At 44.5% G+C, this 15208-nt stretch overlaps 1 protein-coding gene across 2 annotated transcripts in view; it reads right to left on the minus strand.

Annotated features, from left to right (window-relative positions):
• Positions 1-7630: 7630 nt before the first annotated feature.
• The window catches only part of CPN1 (carboxypeptidase N subunit 1), a 28616-nt gene continuing 21038 nt past the window's right edge, over positions 7631-15208 (minus strand). For both annotated transcript variants that reach the window (XM_084846676.1, XM_084846677.1), the window contains exons 7-9: positions 14760-14859; positions 12779-12897; positions 7631-9779 (exon numbers count right to left, since the gene is read on the minus strand). In XM_084846676.1, coding sequence (XP_084702802.1) covers positions 9648-9779; positions 12779-12897; positions 14760-14859 — 351 coding nt within the window. In that variant the 3' untranslated portion in view covers positions 7631-9647. The remainder of the gene's footprint in view (positions 9780-12778; positions 12898-14759; positions 14860-15208) is intronic.

The following is a 15208-nucleotide window of genomic DNA, read 5'->3' on the forward strand; positions in this document are numbered from 1 at the left end:
GTTCATTACGATAATAGGTTTGTGGAAAACATGTCTCTTACTGCAAAGTTTTGTGTTGCAGTTGCAGAATTCTTGGTTTCAGTGGGTGTTTCCAGACAGAGGGCTCCTAGAGCTACCAGTCAAAAGACATTGTGGAGTTATTCCGGCTTTCCCTCCTTAATGGAAAAAGAAGAAGCAGTGGGAACACACAGGAGGTTACAAATGGAAGATGTTGTTATCTGGACCCCAGTAAAATTCCATGAACAAAGCAGGACGATTGCACAATAAAAGCTTTATATTCATACCTCTGGCTGGGATCCAGAGGAGCTTCCAAATGAAGCTTTTATTGTGCGCTTGCACAGCCTTGTTCACATAATTTTACTGGTGTGTGTGTGCCTCTAGATGCCATTTTGCAACCTTCCTGTGTTTTTCCATTTGTAACCTTCCTGTGTTTCTGCTTCTTCTTTTTTCTTACCAGAAAAAAATCATCTTAGGAAGAAAAGACAGAATAGCTACACAATGCCTTTTGATTGCCCTCCATCTTGAAGCACCCTAAGCCATGCCCCATGGGGGTTTTGACTATTTTCTTTGAACAGCAGACTCCTGCTTCCCACACATGCAGATCCCAAGATCCTTTTACAAATCCCCTCAGTTTCGAAAGTGGTTTGCTGTGTGGCATATAGTGCTCAAAGGTACCTTGAGCATGAAGAACTAGTTGAGTGGTTCTTTGGATTCCAGCCTCTGACTACAGTAAATTGGATTTTTGCTTTTTAGCAATGAGACAATGTAAACATGGGCAACGTGGAAGCAGTAGTGCCATGGAGGTAGTGGTGGGAGCAGGGATTCTGCGTAGCCATTATCCCAGGTAATGGTGGCTGTTATGTTCAAGTGCTCCACATTTATTGTTGATTTTGACCAAAACTTGTATCCTGCCTTTCTAAGCAAATGCCAACTCAAGGCAGCTACATATCATCTGGCAGGATTCTGTGAAAACTGACAAAAATCCACAAAAATGAGTATAATTTTTAAGGTGGCTTTTAATGTTTTACCAAGTTGTTATTAGATTATGGTTTTTATTTTCTGACATCTTTGTAAACTGCCTTAGTTAACTTCAGAAAGTCAGCATGGAAATTAAATAAATAATAATTGCAAAATGCAGAATCTTGGCATTCAAGGATGGCTTACCCATAATGCCAAGTTTGTTAAAGAATAGAGCTCCTGCTGTAGTCTGTGCAATTATCTGAGACTGGGGAGAATGTACCCATATCCATCTTTTGTTTGCTGGGCTTCCTTAAGATTCCCCTCCGCTCAGAACATGATGGCTGTTTCCTTGCCATGTGATATGAGACAATAGAAGCCACTTTGCCATTTATGGAGAACTTTAGGAAGAAAAAAACAGTGGAGTAGCCCACGAGCAGGAGGTGTACAAACTTGCACAGTGCAATCTTACGCATTACTCAGAAGTGAGTTGTACTGTGTTCAGATGGAGCTTACTACCAAGTTTTGCCCTGAATTTGTGTGATTGCTGCTGCAATCCTATGCATACTTGATTCAGAGCAAGTCTATCCAACTTCTGGCTGGTGAGGGTAGGAATGTGGGTGAGAGAGATAACATCACCCAGAAACAGGTAGAAGTGGGGAAAGGTGCCGACAAAGAAATATGATATTGGGAGAGTGCTGCATACATTGGCTTTCTAATCAATGTTCTGATGGCAAAATAGTCATTATATCTATTGCAGAAGCATTGGTGAGGAGTTTGAGGGGAGATCCTTTGTACTAAGATTACCCCATGTAGGAACCAATATAATGTATGAAGCAGCCCAGACTACTATTCCCATCACATCCACATTCCTGCCCCCTCTGCTGCTATATTTCTCTTGAGGCACAATCCTTAGCACGCTGAGACAGGAAACCAGTCCTACAATTCCCAGCATGCCCCAGCCAGGGGCATGCTGGGAATTGTAGGACTTTTTTCCTATCTCAACATGCATAGGATTGTGCCTTTCCCCTCTTTTCTTCCACTGCTGTGCACTGGAGAACTGTGCCAGAATGGGCTGCAGAGAGTTGGCTAAAACCATTTCTTCCACTGACCTTAAGAATGATTATTTTATGAGGTGTTGCCCCCAGCTAAGCGAGGATCTCTTCTCATACTTCCCCAACAGATTATTGTGTGTAGTGTAGTGTGAACAATATTCATTTCTTCTAGATGAATAACATAACCGGAGTGGTTACGTGGGAAAGAGTGTGTTGCAGACATACAACTTATAGTGGGAACAAACCATGTTGTTTCTTTTACTAAGGACATCAGTTATACTGTTATGTACAGTGTATGCCCATTGTAAATGTTTATAGATGTTGTTCTTACTGCTTTGAAACTATTAAAAGATAAGTGTAGAACAAAGCGAGGCAAGGGATTGTGTCATGAGAATTTTTTTTCATCAGCAAACTCCAAGTTTCTGTTGACCCATTTTCAGAGAGAATAGGCCTGCAAAGCATCTATAACAGCCTTCCCCAATCCTGGTGCCCTCCAGATGTTTTGGACTACAACTCCCAGCATTGCTGACTATTGGTCATGCTGGCTAGGACCAATGGGAGTTGAAGTCCAAAACATCTGGAGGGCACCAGGATCAGGGAGGCTGCTGTATAATATGTATCCCATGGTGACGCTGATTGCACAAAATGCTGGATGCTTATTGGCATCAGTATATACAGTCGATACACAGTATATACACTGTGTATCGACTGCAGTTAGGGGCAGTCAACAATAAAACACAAAGACCTCTTAGGAAACAAAAAGGACATTGCTGCTATCAAAAGATGGAATCAACCCCATGGGCAAATGGTTTTTTAGACTCTTTCTCAAACAAGTTCCAGGACTGGTGGTTGGGAGGATCCTTTGAGAACTTGAAGGTAATTTGTAAAAGATGAGTTTATCTCTCGTACATTTATAATGTTAAGTTTTACTGCAACTGGCCTTAAGCGCTGGGTCTTCCAAAGCAATGCTCATCTGAGGTGAATTAGGAAAATGGGAGGATTCCTTGTCCTTTCTGGGATATTTAATATGGAAATTCTGAAGCATCAAATTTTCAGAGTACAACATGAATTCCAAAAAGCTTAGGAGTTGAAATATTGAATAAAAAACATGGCTAATCATGAAAGCCAGTGTGGTCCAATGGATAGCCATGGCCCCTTTATGATCTTGGGCAAGTCACCATCTTTCAACATCAGTTCCACATCTGTAAAATAAGACCAATAAGGCCCTACATCACAAAGTTATTGCGAGGGCAGCAAGCATAATAGGGATTATAATATTTCCACTTTGAAAATTAAAAGGGGAATATAAATGACAGTCCCCTTCATGGATCACTGCCTTGTTGTGGCGAAGGGGCTTGCGTAACTCAGTGAAGCCATAAGCTATGCCGTGCAGGGCCACCCAAGACGGACAGGTCATGGCAGAGAGTTCTGACAAAATGTGGTCCACTGGAGAAGGAAATGGCAACCCACTCCAGTATTCTTGCCAAGAAAACCCCATGGAACGTATCACAAGGCTAAAAGAGATGACGCTGGAAGATGAGCTCCTCAGGTCGGAAGGTGTCCAATATACTACTGGGGAAGAGCAGAGGGTATTTCCAAGTAGCGCCAGAAAGAGTGAAGCGGCTGGGCCAAAGCCGAAAGGACACTCAGCTGTGGATGTGTCTGGTGGTGAAAAGAAAATCCGATGCTGTAAAGAACAATATTGTTTAGGAACCTGGAATGTCAGATCAAAGAATCAAGGTAAGCTGGAGGTGGTCAAACATGAGATGGCAAGACTGAACATCGACATCTTGGGAAACAGCGAACTAAAATGGACAGGCATGGGCGAATTTAATTCAGGTGACCATCCTATCTACTACTGTGGGCAAGAATCCCTTAGAAGAAATGGAGTAGCACTCATAGTCAACAAAAGGGTGGGAAAAGCAGTACTGGGGTACAATCTTAAAAACGATAGAATGATCTCAGTACAAATCCAAGGCAAACCATTCAACATCACAGTAATTCAAGTCTATGCCCCAACCACTGATGCCGAAGAAGCTGAGGTTGATCGGTTCTATGAAGACCTACAACACCTTCTAGAACTAACACCAAGAAAAGATGTCCTCTTCATCATAGAGGACTGGAATGCTAAAGTAGGAAGTCAAGAAATCACCGGGATAACAGGCAGGCATGGCCTTGGTGTACAAAATGAAGCAGGACAAAAGCTAATAGAGTTTTGCCAAGAGAACACGCTGATCATAGCAAACACTCTTTTCCAACAGCACAACAGGCGACTCTACACATGGACATCACCAGATGGTCAATATCGAAATCAGATTGATTATGTCCTTTGCAGTCAAAGATGGAGAAGCTCTATACAGTCAGTAAAAACAAGACCTGGAGCTGACTGTGGCTCAGATCATGAGCTTCTTGTTGCAAAATTTCAGCTTAAATTGAAGAACGTAGGGAAAACAACTAAACCATTCAGGTATGACCTAAATCATATCCCTTATGAAAATACAGTGGAGGTGAGGAATAGATTTAAGGGATTAGACCTGATAGACAGAGTGCCTGAGGAACTATGGACGGAGGTCCGTAACATGGTTCAGGAGGCAGCAACGAAATCCATCCCAAAGAAAAAGAAATGCAAGAAAGCCAAGTGGATGTCTGATGAGGCTTTACAAGTAGCTGAGGAAAGAAGGGAAGCGAAAAGCAAGGGAGAAAGGGGAAGATATATCCAACTGAATGCAGAGTTCCAGAGAATAGCAAGGAGAGACAGGAAGGCCTTCTTAAACCAACAATGCAAAGAAATCGAGGAAAACAACAGAATGGGAAAGACTAGAGATCTCTTCAAGAAAATCGGAGATCTCAAGGGAACGTTTTGTGCAAGATGGGCATGATAAAGGACAAAGAAGGCAGGGACCTAACAGAAGCAGATGAGATTAAGAAGAGGTGGCAAGAATACACAGAAGAACTCTACAGGAAAGATCTTAATGTCCCTGATAGCCATGATAGTGTGGTCACTGAACTTGAGCTGGACATCCTCAAGAGTGAAGTCAAGTGGGCCTTAGGAAGCATTAGTAACAACAAAGCTAGCGGAGATGACAGTATTCCAGCTGAGCTATTTAAAATCCTAAAAGATGATGCTGTTAAAGTGCTGCATTCAATATGCCAACAAATCTGGAACACTCAACAGTGGCCACAAGACTGGAAAAGGTCAGTTTACATTCCAATTCCAAAGAAGGGCAACGCCAAAGAGTGTTCAAACTACCGCACAATTGCGCTCATTTCACATGCCAGCAAGGTGATGCTCAAAATCCTACAAGCTAGGCTTCAGCAGTATGCGAACCGAGAACTACCGGAAGTTCAAACTGGGTTTCGAAGAGGCAGAGGAACTAGAGATCAAATCGCCAACATTCGCTGGATCATGGAGAAAGCAAGAGAATTCCAGAAAAATGTCTATTTCTCCTTCATTGACTACGCTAAAGCCTTTGATTGTGTGGATCACAACAAACTGTGGCAAAGTGATGGGAGTACCAGACCACCTTACCTGTGTCCTGAGAAACCTGTACGAGGGTCAAGAAGCAACAGTAAGAACCAGACATAGAACAACCGAGTGGTTCAAAATTGGGAAAGGAGTACAACAAGGCTGCATATTGTCACCCTGCTTATTTAACTTATATGCAGAGTACATCACGAGAAACGCCGGGTTGGATGAATCACAGGTCGGAATTAAGATTGCCAGGAGAATTATCAACAACCTCAGATATGCAGACGATACCACCCTAATGGCAGAAAGCGAAGAGGATCTAAAGAGCCTCTTGTTGAAGGTGAAAGAGGAGAGTGCAAAAGCTGGTTTGAAACTCAACATTAAAAAAACGAAGATCATGGCATCTGGCCCCATCACTTCCTGGCATATAGAAGGGGAAGAAATGGAAGCAGTGACAGATTTTACTTTCTTGGGCTCCAAGATCACCGCAGACGGTGACTGTAGCCATGAAATTAAAAGATGCTTGCTTCTTGGGAGGAAAGCTATGGCAAACCTAGACAGCATAGTAAGAAGCAGAGACATCACCTTGCCGACAAAGGTCCGTCTAATCAAAGCTATGGTTTTCCCAGTAGTAATGTACGGCTGTGAGAGCTGGACTATAAGGAAGGCTGAGCGCCGAAGAATTGATGCTTTCGAACTGTGGTGCTGGAGAAGACTCTTACGAGTCCCCTGGACTGCAAGGAGGTCAAATCAGTCAATCCTAAAGGAAATCAACCCTGACTGCTCATTGGAAGGAGAGATACTGAAGCTGAAGCTCAAATATTTTGGCCACCTAATGCGAAGAGAAAACTCTCTGGAAAAGACCCTGATGCTGGGAAAGACTGAAGGCAAAAGGAGAAGGGGATGGCAGAGGATGAGATGGCTAGATAGCATCACCAATGCAATGGATATGAACTTGAGCACACTCCGGGAGAGAGCGCAGGACAGGAAGGCCTGGCGTGCTATGGTCCATGGGGTCACGAAGAGTCGGACACGACTGAACAACAACAACAATAAATGACAGTGGTATACAATGGCATATAAATAGTAGGAGTAGCAACACTAGTGATAAGACTCTTTGATGCATGAAATTGCTGAGATCAGGTGCCTCACATCTGAGTGACTTCATCCTGCCCCCACTTGAGCCAATATAGTTTAGTTGATGCCTACAGTTCAGAATACTAGAGGGAGTGTCACAAGAGTTTTGTTATTATTTTTTGTTTTTGTTTTTCAATGAAAGCTATCCCAACAACAAGCTCAAAACTTTTCAAAAGCTCATTCACACGATCTGTTAACTTAAAAGCATCCAGTTAAAACTTTTGTCCATGAGCATGCTCTCTAGTGGCCAGAAGAGGGCAACATAGGCTTTCTTATTCTGATGCGAAGAGGCAAGAGCACAAGGCTAATCTCAGGGTGCTTCTAGATGAGGCTTTTATGATTCCTCATTCACGGAATTTTATGGGGGGTCTCGGCTTCATCATCTTCTACTTGTAGCTCTCTCCTATGTCTTCCCACTGCTTCTTCCACCTATTTTCTTTCTACAACCAATCCGTTAAGGAGGAAAAGATGGGATAGTTACACAGTGTTCTTTGACTGTAGTGCTAGAAGCCATCCATTTGGAAGCATTCTGGAAAGCAAAGGTATTCATGGTTCCTGCCTCATCTCTTGCTGTCTGCATGAGATTCTACTTAATATTCAAAGATCTCTCTCTTTGCATACTGTCAAGCAGCAGCGTTGTTACAGAAGGTGTCATTGATTTAAGAAGGGCATTCACAGCCATGCATAGTATTAAAGGGTCATTATTGCAAAGCAAGGCACTGTGTTTGTGGGGTAGAGATGGTGAAGGACTTCTCCATTTCCTGCTTTCATGCCACTTGCACGAAAATAATGGGAAAAGAATGCTCACGCCAGTATTAAATAGTCTCAAACTGACCCACAAGCACCTCCTCCAACTAACCTTCTATTAAAGCACAGAAATCAATAAATAATAAAAGGATGGCATTATGATATTATTTGCAGTAGTGGCAGCCAAAACACTGTGGATACATATATACATTTATGAAGAAATGTGGTCTGCTGTCAGAATTATAGATCATATTTAAGCAAGTTTGCTTCAAGCACTATACTTTTAATTGTTTTAAACACTTAGCATTTTTTGAAATTCTTATACAATGGTTGTGATATTAGCATCTAAAGTGTTATTTTGATATTATAATATTGTTATAACCTATGGTTTAAACAAAGAATGAATTGTTTTTTCTTCTTCCTCAAAGAAAAAAGGCAGAAGATGTGTCTTGGTAAACAGGAGGAGAAAAAGCTCTCTCAGAGTGACTTTACTTGACAAAACTTTTTTAAATAGATGATTCAGGATAATGGAATCTTAGAGAAAGGCATTTAAGGAAAAGACTGAAACAAAGGGGCCCTATTGGAAAGCTCAGACTCAGAACAACTCAGATAGGGAAAGATTGAACGTTTAAAGCATGGTCACAATGGGTTCTTCAGCCATAGTATGAGTCTGGCTTTGCACTTTGCATGGCAGTCATCCATACGAGCATAAGCATTTCTACACCAGCCTAAAATCCCGCAACTTTACAGGGGCTTTCTGCTTCCATTTTAAATGCAGGATCATGACAGGCTCCCCTTTACACACACTTCCCTTCCCTCCCTTTTCCTCCTTATCTGTGTGATCTCTGTGTTTCATTATACAGCCACTAGATGGCACTGTGGTCTAGCTCCACTTATTGCGAATTTCCTCTTTTTAAGAGGGAACTCAACACACTAATTTGATAGTTCATTATCTCTGATCTTTTAAAAAATAGAATAAAGGTCATTTAGTGAGGGAGACGCCCTGGAAGTTGACGATGTCATATAAAGGACCCGCAAACTTCCGTGAGTAACCAATCTCAATAGCAGAATAAAAGCCCGTCTGGAGAAGCCCCATGACTGAATTGTGTTTCATTTGTCAGCCTGATCCGCCTTCCTATGCCTCAGGTAGAACAGCCAACTTTTATTTCTTATGCATTCGTCCTTCTTTTAAAAAGCAACACCAGCCAAACCTGCAAGGATTTTAAAAACAAATGCAAACCTGCTCTGCAGTTTGGGGAAGGAAATATGTTAGTGTCATCACAAACACTAGCCAAACAGCACTAGCCACAAATGACACTTCCCCATTCAAATTCAACTATGCTGAACAGCTGCAGAATGGATTGTCACTCCAAAGGAGAAAATGACCAAGTTCGCACGACACAGGAGTCCAGTGTGGCTTAATTTAGTTGTGGGGGCTGTCGTGTCATGCCAGGCACCCTTTTGGCATGGCGCCTGCAGGCACCCCTGCTTGCCATGGTTTGCCATGTCATGCAAACCCAGTGTCACGGGTTGTTTGAGGGGGTAGACAACCCTCAAATAACCCTAAAGCAAGCTATGGGTTATTTAAGGGGTGTCTACCCCCTCAAACAATCTACCGTGCCAGGTTCGCATGAAACAGCAAGCTATGAGTGTGCCACCACTGCTTACAGATTCAAAATTGTGGCCTGCACACTCCGCTAAGCCCTGCATGGAAATTAACCCATGGTGGCTTCACGTTACATGCAAACAGCCTGCGGGGGGTCGGGGCGTGGGCACTTCTCCACAACATCCAAACTGGGAACAAGGAGCAAGAACCTAATCTCCACCCATTAACAGATAATAGCCTAGTGCCAGATTTCATGCATCACTCTCCATGGGCATCCAAAATCACATGCATACACACAGAATTTATGGTGTTCCCCACCTATTCTAACAACTACTTTGTGGTCATGTATCAGTGGTAACATAGGCTACAAATGAAACTAGGCCAACAGTCAGGGTATCCCACCAAAAGAAAGGTGAGTGAGAAGTTTTAAACTGGTTAGGAGACCATTAGGAGACCATTAATGAAAATGTTAATGGCTGCCTTCCTTCTGAAAGAGTTTTCAGTCTGCACTGGAGTTAAATATTAGACATTTAATAAACAATGAGGTCTAGGCTCATTTCATGTTTGCAGGGCTCAAGATTGGTGTGGGTGCCTCTTAGAATGTTCATCTGCCAGCATTATTGACTTCTCATGTTAGACATGACTCCGTCAGCCTTCATCTGTCTGTGATCTGCCTTCACCGCAGCGTCTCCCATTGGGCAGCCCGTGGCACAACCTTCTTATGCAGATCTTTACTGCTGGGGCCTTTGTCAGAAGCCTTCTGTACAGGAGGGTTGTCCAAAGTATCCTGTTTAAGCTGGAAATGCACCTGGAAGAGAGAAGACCACTCGACTACATCCAGTGCAGAGACACATACCATGTCACCCTTCTTACATTAGTTCCCTGCAACAGAGAGCTGGGTGTTACTTGATTAAGTAAGCTCAAATCCAAAACTACCAGAGAATAAACCCTACCATGGTGGAATTTGCCAGTTTAAAGAGGAACAACTCAGTGCTGATAGTATTCAGATCACCGGCACTGATACAATGCTTACCCAAGCAATGGCAGCTGTCTGCAGTATGGATTGAGAGGAGGAGTGGAGGGACTGATGATGACACAGTAGAAACACAGCAGAGATCATGAGAGTGAGTTGCACATTGCTATGCATCCAATATAGAAATTACCCACTAACAGTGCAGACACAGCCTATGATGACTGACTTACGCACAAATGTATAGGAACATACATAGGAAACTGCCTCATGCTGAGATCAGACCATGGCTCCATCTAGCCCAGTATCGTCCACACTGACTGGCAGCAGCTCCCCAGGGTTGCAGGCAAGAGTTTTTCCAGCCCTACTTGGAGATGCCAGGGACTGAACTATGCCCCCCGCCCCTCCTCAAATGTCTGATTCAAAAGGTTGAAGCATAAGAATGTTGCTTGCCCCAGGTGACAAGGTCTGGCCCTTACCAAAGCCTCAGTGAGTTTTATTAAAAATATTATTCTAGACCTGGGGTTTCCAATGTGGTGCCTATGAACATTTCCCTTGGTGCCTGCCAGGCTACCTGACCCTCCTGGTTTTTCTATTAAGATTTTTTAAATTATTAGTTTTTCCTCCACTGGGAGTCTGGCATATTGCAAAGTATGCTTTTGTGTTTGGGAGCTCTGTACCTAGACTTGTGGGCAAAATCTTCTGGTCTTATCAGTTTGCCCTCAGGAAAATGAGTGTTTTGTGACTGGCCAAACCCAACATAGCAGCCATTTTATAAATAGGCAAGTCTCCCCCCCATCCCCAATGGTGGCCATTTTGGGAGAGTGCCCACGACCCTCCCTCAAAATTCCAACTGCATCTACAGGCCCAAAAACGTTGGGGATCCCTGTTTTAGGCATTGATATAGAAAAGGAAGGCCTTTGCTAGGGAGCCAGCAAGCCCGCAGTAACTGTTTGTCTCTCTTTCCCCCAGCAGATGGCTCAGCCGAGTTGTGTGTCATAGCACTGCCTCCCCGCACAACACACACACACCACACCACACATCCCCCTCTTCTGTCAGAAGAGGGTTTCCCTGGCAGTAAAGCTTCTCAGTAAATCTTCAAAACTACATTAAAAACATTCCTGGAAATCTGGCAGGCTTCCCTGTCTCTGAGAGCAAAATGAAGTGGGGTGGGACTAGGCAGAAAGCTGGGAAAGATCAGAAGCTGACAGAGAGGGCTGGAACGGACAGAGTCACAGGAGGCTCTACGCTGTGTGGGTGGCAGAATGTGGCCTTGAGACCCAAGGTGTTGGCATGCTGCATATGGCAGCTTGGTGGTAGGGGTAGGCTGACCTTGCTTTGCCAGCATAATGAATGAATGCCTCTTGAACGATCGTTTATTTACGTGAGCCAGTACAGTGCATGGTGACAGAGATCAGCCTGGAGTAACAAGGGGTGCTGGCTACCCACAGAGGTTTAAAGTCCAAGCCTATCCCAGCCCCAAGTCACAAGGGGATAGTAAATGGGGAGAGCAACACAGATAGATAATCATTCTGTCACCTCAGAACAAGAAACGCACCCACCCCCACACTACAGCACTGGCCAAAGATGGAGGCTTGCCAGAGTCCCTTCTTTTGTATGGAATATGGTTGCCAAGTTAAAACACAACTTTATTACACAAGGTCCTGGGGACAAATAAACAGCAGTGCAAAGGGGGAGGGAGAGCACAGAGGGATTCTTCAACTTTCCATCAGAGAGACAGGCAGGAGGGCTGTGTTCTGTGAGGTTCTATCTATATAGATTTAGATCCCACCCTTCAAATACAGTTTTTCAAGGCAGCTTAATGGAATTTTGACAGGCACTTTGCTATTTTAGTTCTACAAAACTACAGATATAGAGCTGAGATGAAGAGTTCAGTATAGCTTAAAAGCTTGCATGGCTTTTATCCAATGAGAGGCTGGACTGATAAAAGATATACTGTAACACCCATTTCATAACTTTGGACAGGCAATGGTAGAACCAAGCCAGCTCCAGCTTTGATGAAGCCCTGGGTACACCTGTCAGTGGACAGGCAGCAACAACAGCATTCCAAGGAGTGCTCTGATTAGTCCCAGGCCGTTAGGTCTAGCTGCCATTTTAATTTCCCACAATGCCCCAGAGCAACACTGTGTGTGGGAAAATTAAAATGGTAGCTAGGCAGAGCCCACCTCATACTGTTTGGAGTGCTGGGCCAGACCTATTTTTTTAAAGGGGGCTGTGGAAGATGTCACTGGTACGCCCTGCAAGCGCAGTGAGGCCCCAGGAGTTATCCAGGAATGCTATGTGCTAGCACAGCCGGAGGAGTAAAAGCTGCATTGTTTTTTTTTTCATCTAAGGCGCAGCCTTCCTCAATTTGGTGCCTTCTGACCTCAACTCCCATTATTCCCAGCTAGCATGGGTTCCAGTGGTAGGGGTTGTAGTTCAACACACCTGGAGGGTGCCAGGTGGAAGGCTGCTTTAGTGGGCTACCAGGAGCATAGAGATGCTCCTTACCTGAAGTGCTACCTATAAATTAACCATCCTTGGACCTGCTGTGTATCTAATGAAGTGAGTGTGGCAGTAGTTAAGAGAGACATAGTGTGGGTTCTGATGTGAGCTTTTCTCCCTTCCATTCTGGAAAAGGAAATATACTTCTCAGTCTGGGCTGGGCAGAAGTTTCCCATTTCCCCAAAATTTCCACTCATCATGCTTCCAGAACACAGGCCTCAGTGGGAGGATGCAGTTTCTTCCCTCTTTCTCCCAGCTTGCCCTGCTCTAATAAATGCCCTCATGCCCAACTGGGGAGAATCTAGTGCCTTCAGTCTGGCCAAAACACTCACCGCTGAGGGTGCAGCTGGGCCCACAGTCACCGTCACAGTCTGGGCCTGATAGCCATCTGCTGATGCAGTAACTGCGTAAGTGCCAGGCAACAGCAGCCGGAAATAGTCTCCCTGTTCACCTACAAGAGAACGAGATGCTGAGAAGATGCAGAGGGTAGAGCAAGAGCACCCATCATATGGGCCTGCCTGGCCTGGCTCAACCCCAGGATCAAGAAGCAGTGGAGGCTGGTGGCTCCGGGTTTCAGTCAGAATCAGTCAGAACTCAAATGGAGCTATCCAAGGTGCTTCAGCCACCAGCCTCCACTGTCAGGAAGTCTAGAAGAGGAGAAAACTCAGGCCAGAACAAGGGTTCAGCTGGTCCTCCTGATTGCTCCATTAATACAGTAATGAACTACAGAGCCACCCACTGACACTCATCCATGATGAAACCAGCTGAATCTCATGACCTGCTCTGTGGCAGGTCAGACAACAAGGGTCACAGAATTGTACGTTTGCAGGATTTTTAAGAGCAACCAGACCAGCCCCCTAAACGAAAGCATTATACTCCCCACACTCAGCACTCTGGCTGGATTGGTCGACAGAGTGGTGCAAGAAGAAGATTCCAAGGAAACCATAGCCCTATTCAGGTGTTGGGCCCGAACCCGTGACAGCACAACATGTGTAGGGGGCTAGGGGTGCAAACGCCAGCCCTGCCCCCAATGCTCCCCCATGCAACTTCCCCTCCGTCCACTCCTGAGTACACAATGGTATAAAATGAGATTCTATGCACGTTCAGCTGATGAGGCAGGGAGGTTTCTCAGCTAAACTCACTTACAATCCCCATTCAGACCTTTACACTCAATGTGTGAAGGTTGGGAGTGGCGGGTGCAGGGCTGGCACAGACACAGCCTCACAGGCTCAGGCTGAATGCCTGAATAAGGCTCATGTCCAAGGTATTAAGGCAGCCTTCCCCAACCTGGTGTCCCTGGATGTGTTGGATTACAACTCCCAACATCACCAGCATAGCCATCTGGAGGACACCAGGTTGGAGTAGGCTGCACTAAGGACAGGTTGAATAAATGAACCCCAGTGACAAGCAAGCTGTACCATGTGTTTCCAGGTTGCACAGATCTCCTAAGCCAATGTGGCCTTTGAGAAGATCTAAAGGTAGTGATCAATTAGATAATGAGCATGAAAGCAAAACATGTACACTGGGGATTCTCAGAAGAAAATTCTCAGAAGAAAAACTGACCTGTCTAATATTCCATCTCTGCTTATGGTAATCACTGATACCTTGGGAGAAGGTGGGGTGGGGGAAATCCCAAATCTTAAAGAAAAAAAATTCTCCCTGAGTCCAGTGACCCACTACTTACATATTATATATTCCCTTTGGAACTGTGCTTGTGGCTGTCTAGAACATCATAAACTTACAGACATGAATAGTTTATAACCTGTGACTGCTGGTGCTTCCAGATGGACGGCTTCTAGCACTAACACTCAAAAGGCAATGTGCTCCCTCTTTTTTCCCCCCTTAGCCAATTTTTTTCTGGAAAGAAGAAAGATGGAAGAAGTGATGGGAAAACACAGGAGGGTTACAAATGGAAGATGAGTGGACCTCCTGTAAAATTCTATGAATGAAGCAGAGCGACTGCTCAGTAAAAGCCTCGCCTGGAAACTTGTCTGCTATGCTTGTTTCTTCAGAAGATGCTTATGGCTAGGCATCTATAACCCTGGAGTAAGGGATGTGGTCACAAGGAACTGAGAAAATTTCACACGTGACTCTCAGAATCCTTCATAGTCTAGAATGAATCACTTGCATGAATGTTGTTATAGTTAATGCAATATAGATAGCAGAAGAGAGCCATTTTCAATGCAAATATACACTCTAGCCAATGAAGGTTTTTCTGTTCAAATTACAAACATGACAAATGAAAATAAAAGTGATGTGATTTAAGCATTTCTTAAGAAAACAGCTCTGGTCTGGGTCAAGCTGGTTACCAACCTGAAGTGATATCATGGCCGATTCCTTCGACAGAAATGACAGCACCGGCGAGTTTGTTGTTGTTCTCATCTGACACCAGGCCCTTGATGCCCTGGTGAACCTGCAGAACAGAAATACTGAATGGCCTTAGGATTGGGGCAAGGGTGTTGAACCTCTTTCAGCACAAGGGCCAGTTTCCATTTTGGAGAAGCTGCTCGGGGCCTGTGTTCCAGTGGTGAGCCAGGCCGAAGACAATAACGTGGGGCCAAAAATGCCAGCATATTTTAGCTTAAAGCTCATACTGCCAGTAACTAAGCTTTAGGAGAGGCATTTCAACATTTTAGAATGGGGGAAAAGACTGCACAAAAGCTGGGTAACCAACAAATGATCAATGCTTGGAGGGATGAGGCCAGGACCAGGGGAAGGGGCCTGGCCATCTGGGGAACCCCAGAGTGGCCAGATTGGGACGC

This window comes from Heloderma suspectum, chromosome 3 (genome assembly GCF_057233095.1).
Source record: "Heloderma suspectum isolate Gila_16-S chromosome 3, 16-S_ref, whole genome shotgun sequence".
NCBI lineage: Eukaryota > Metazoa > Chordata > Lepidosauria > Squamata > Helodermatidae > Heloderma > Heloderma suspectum.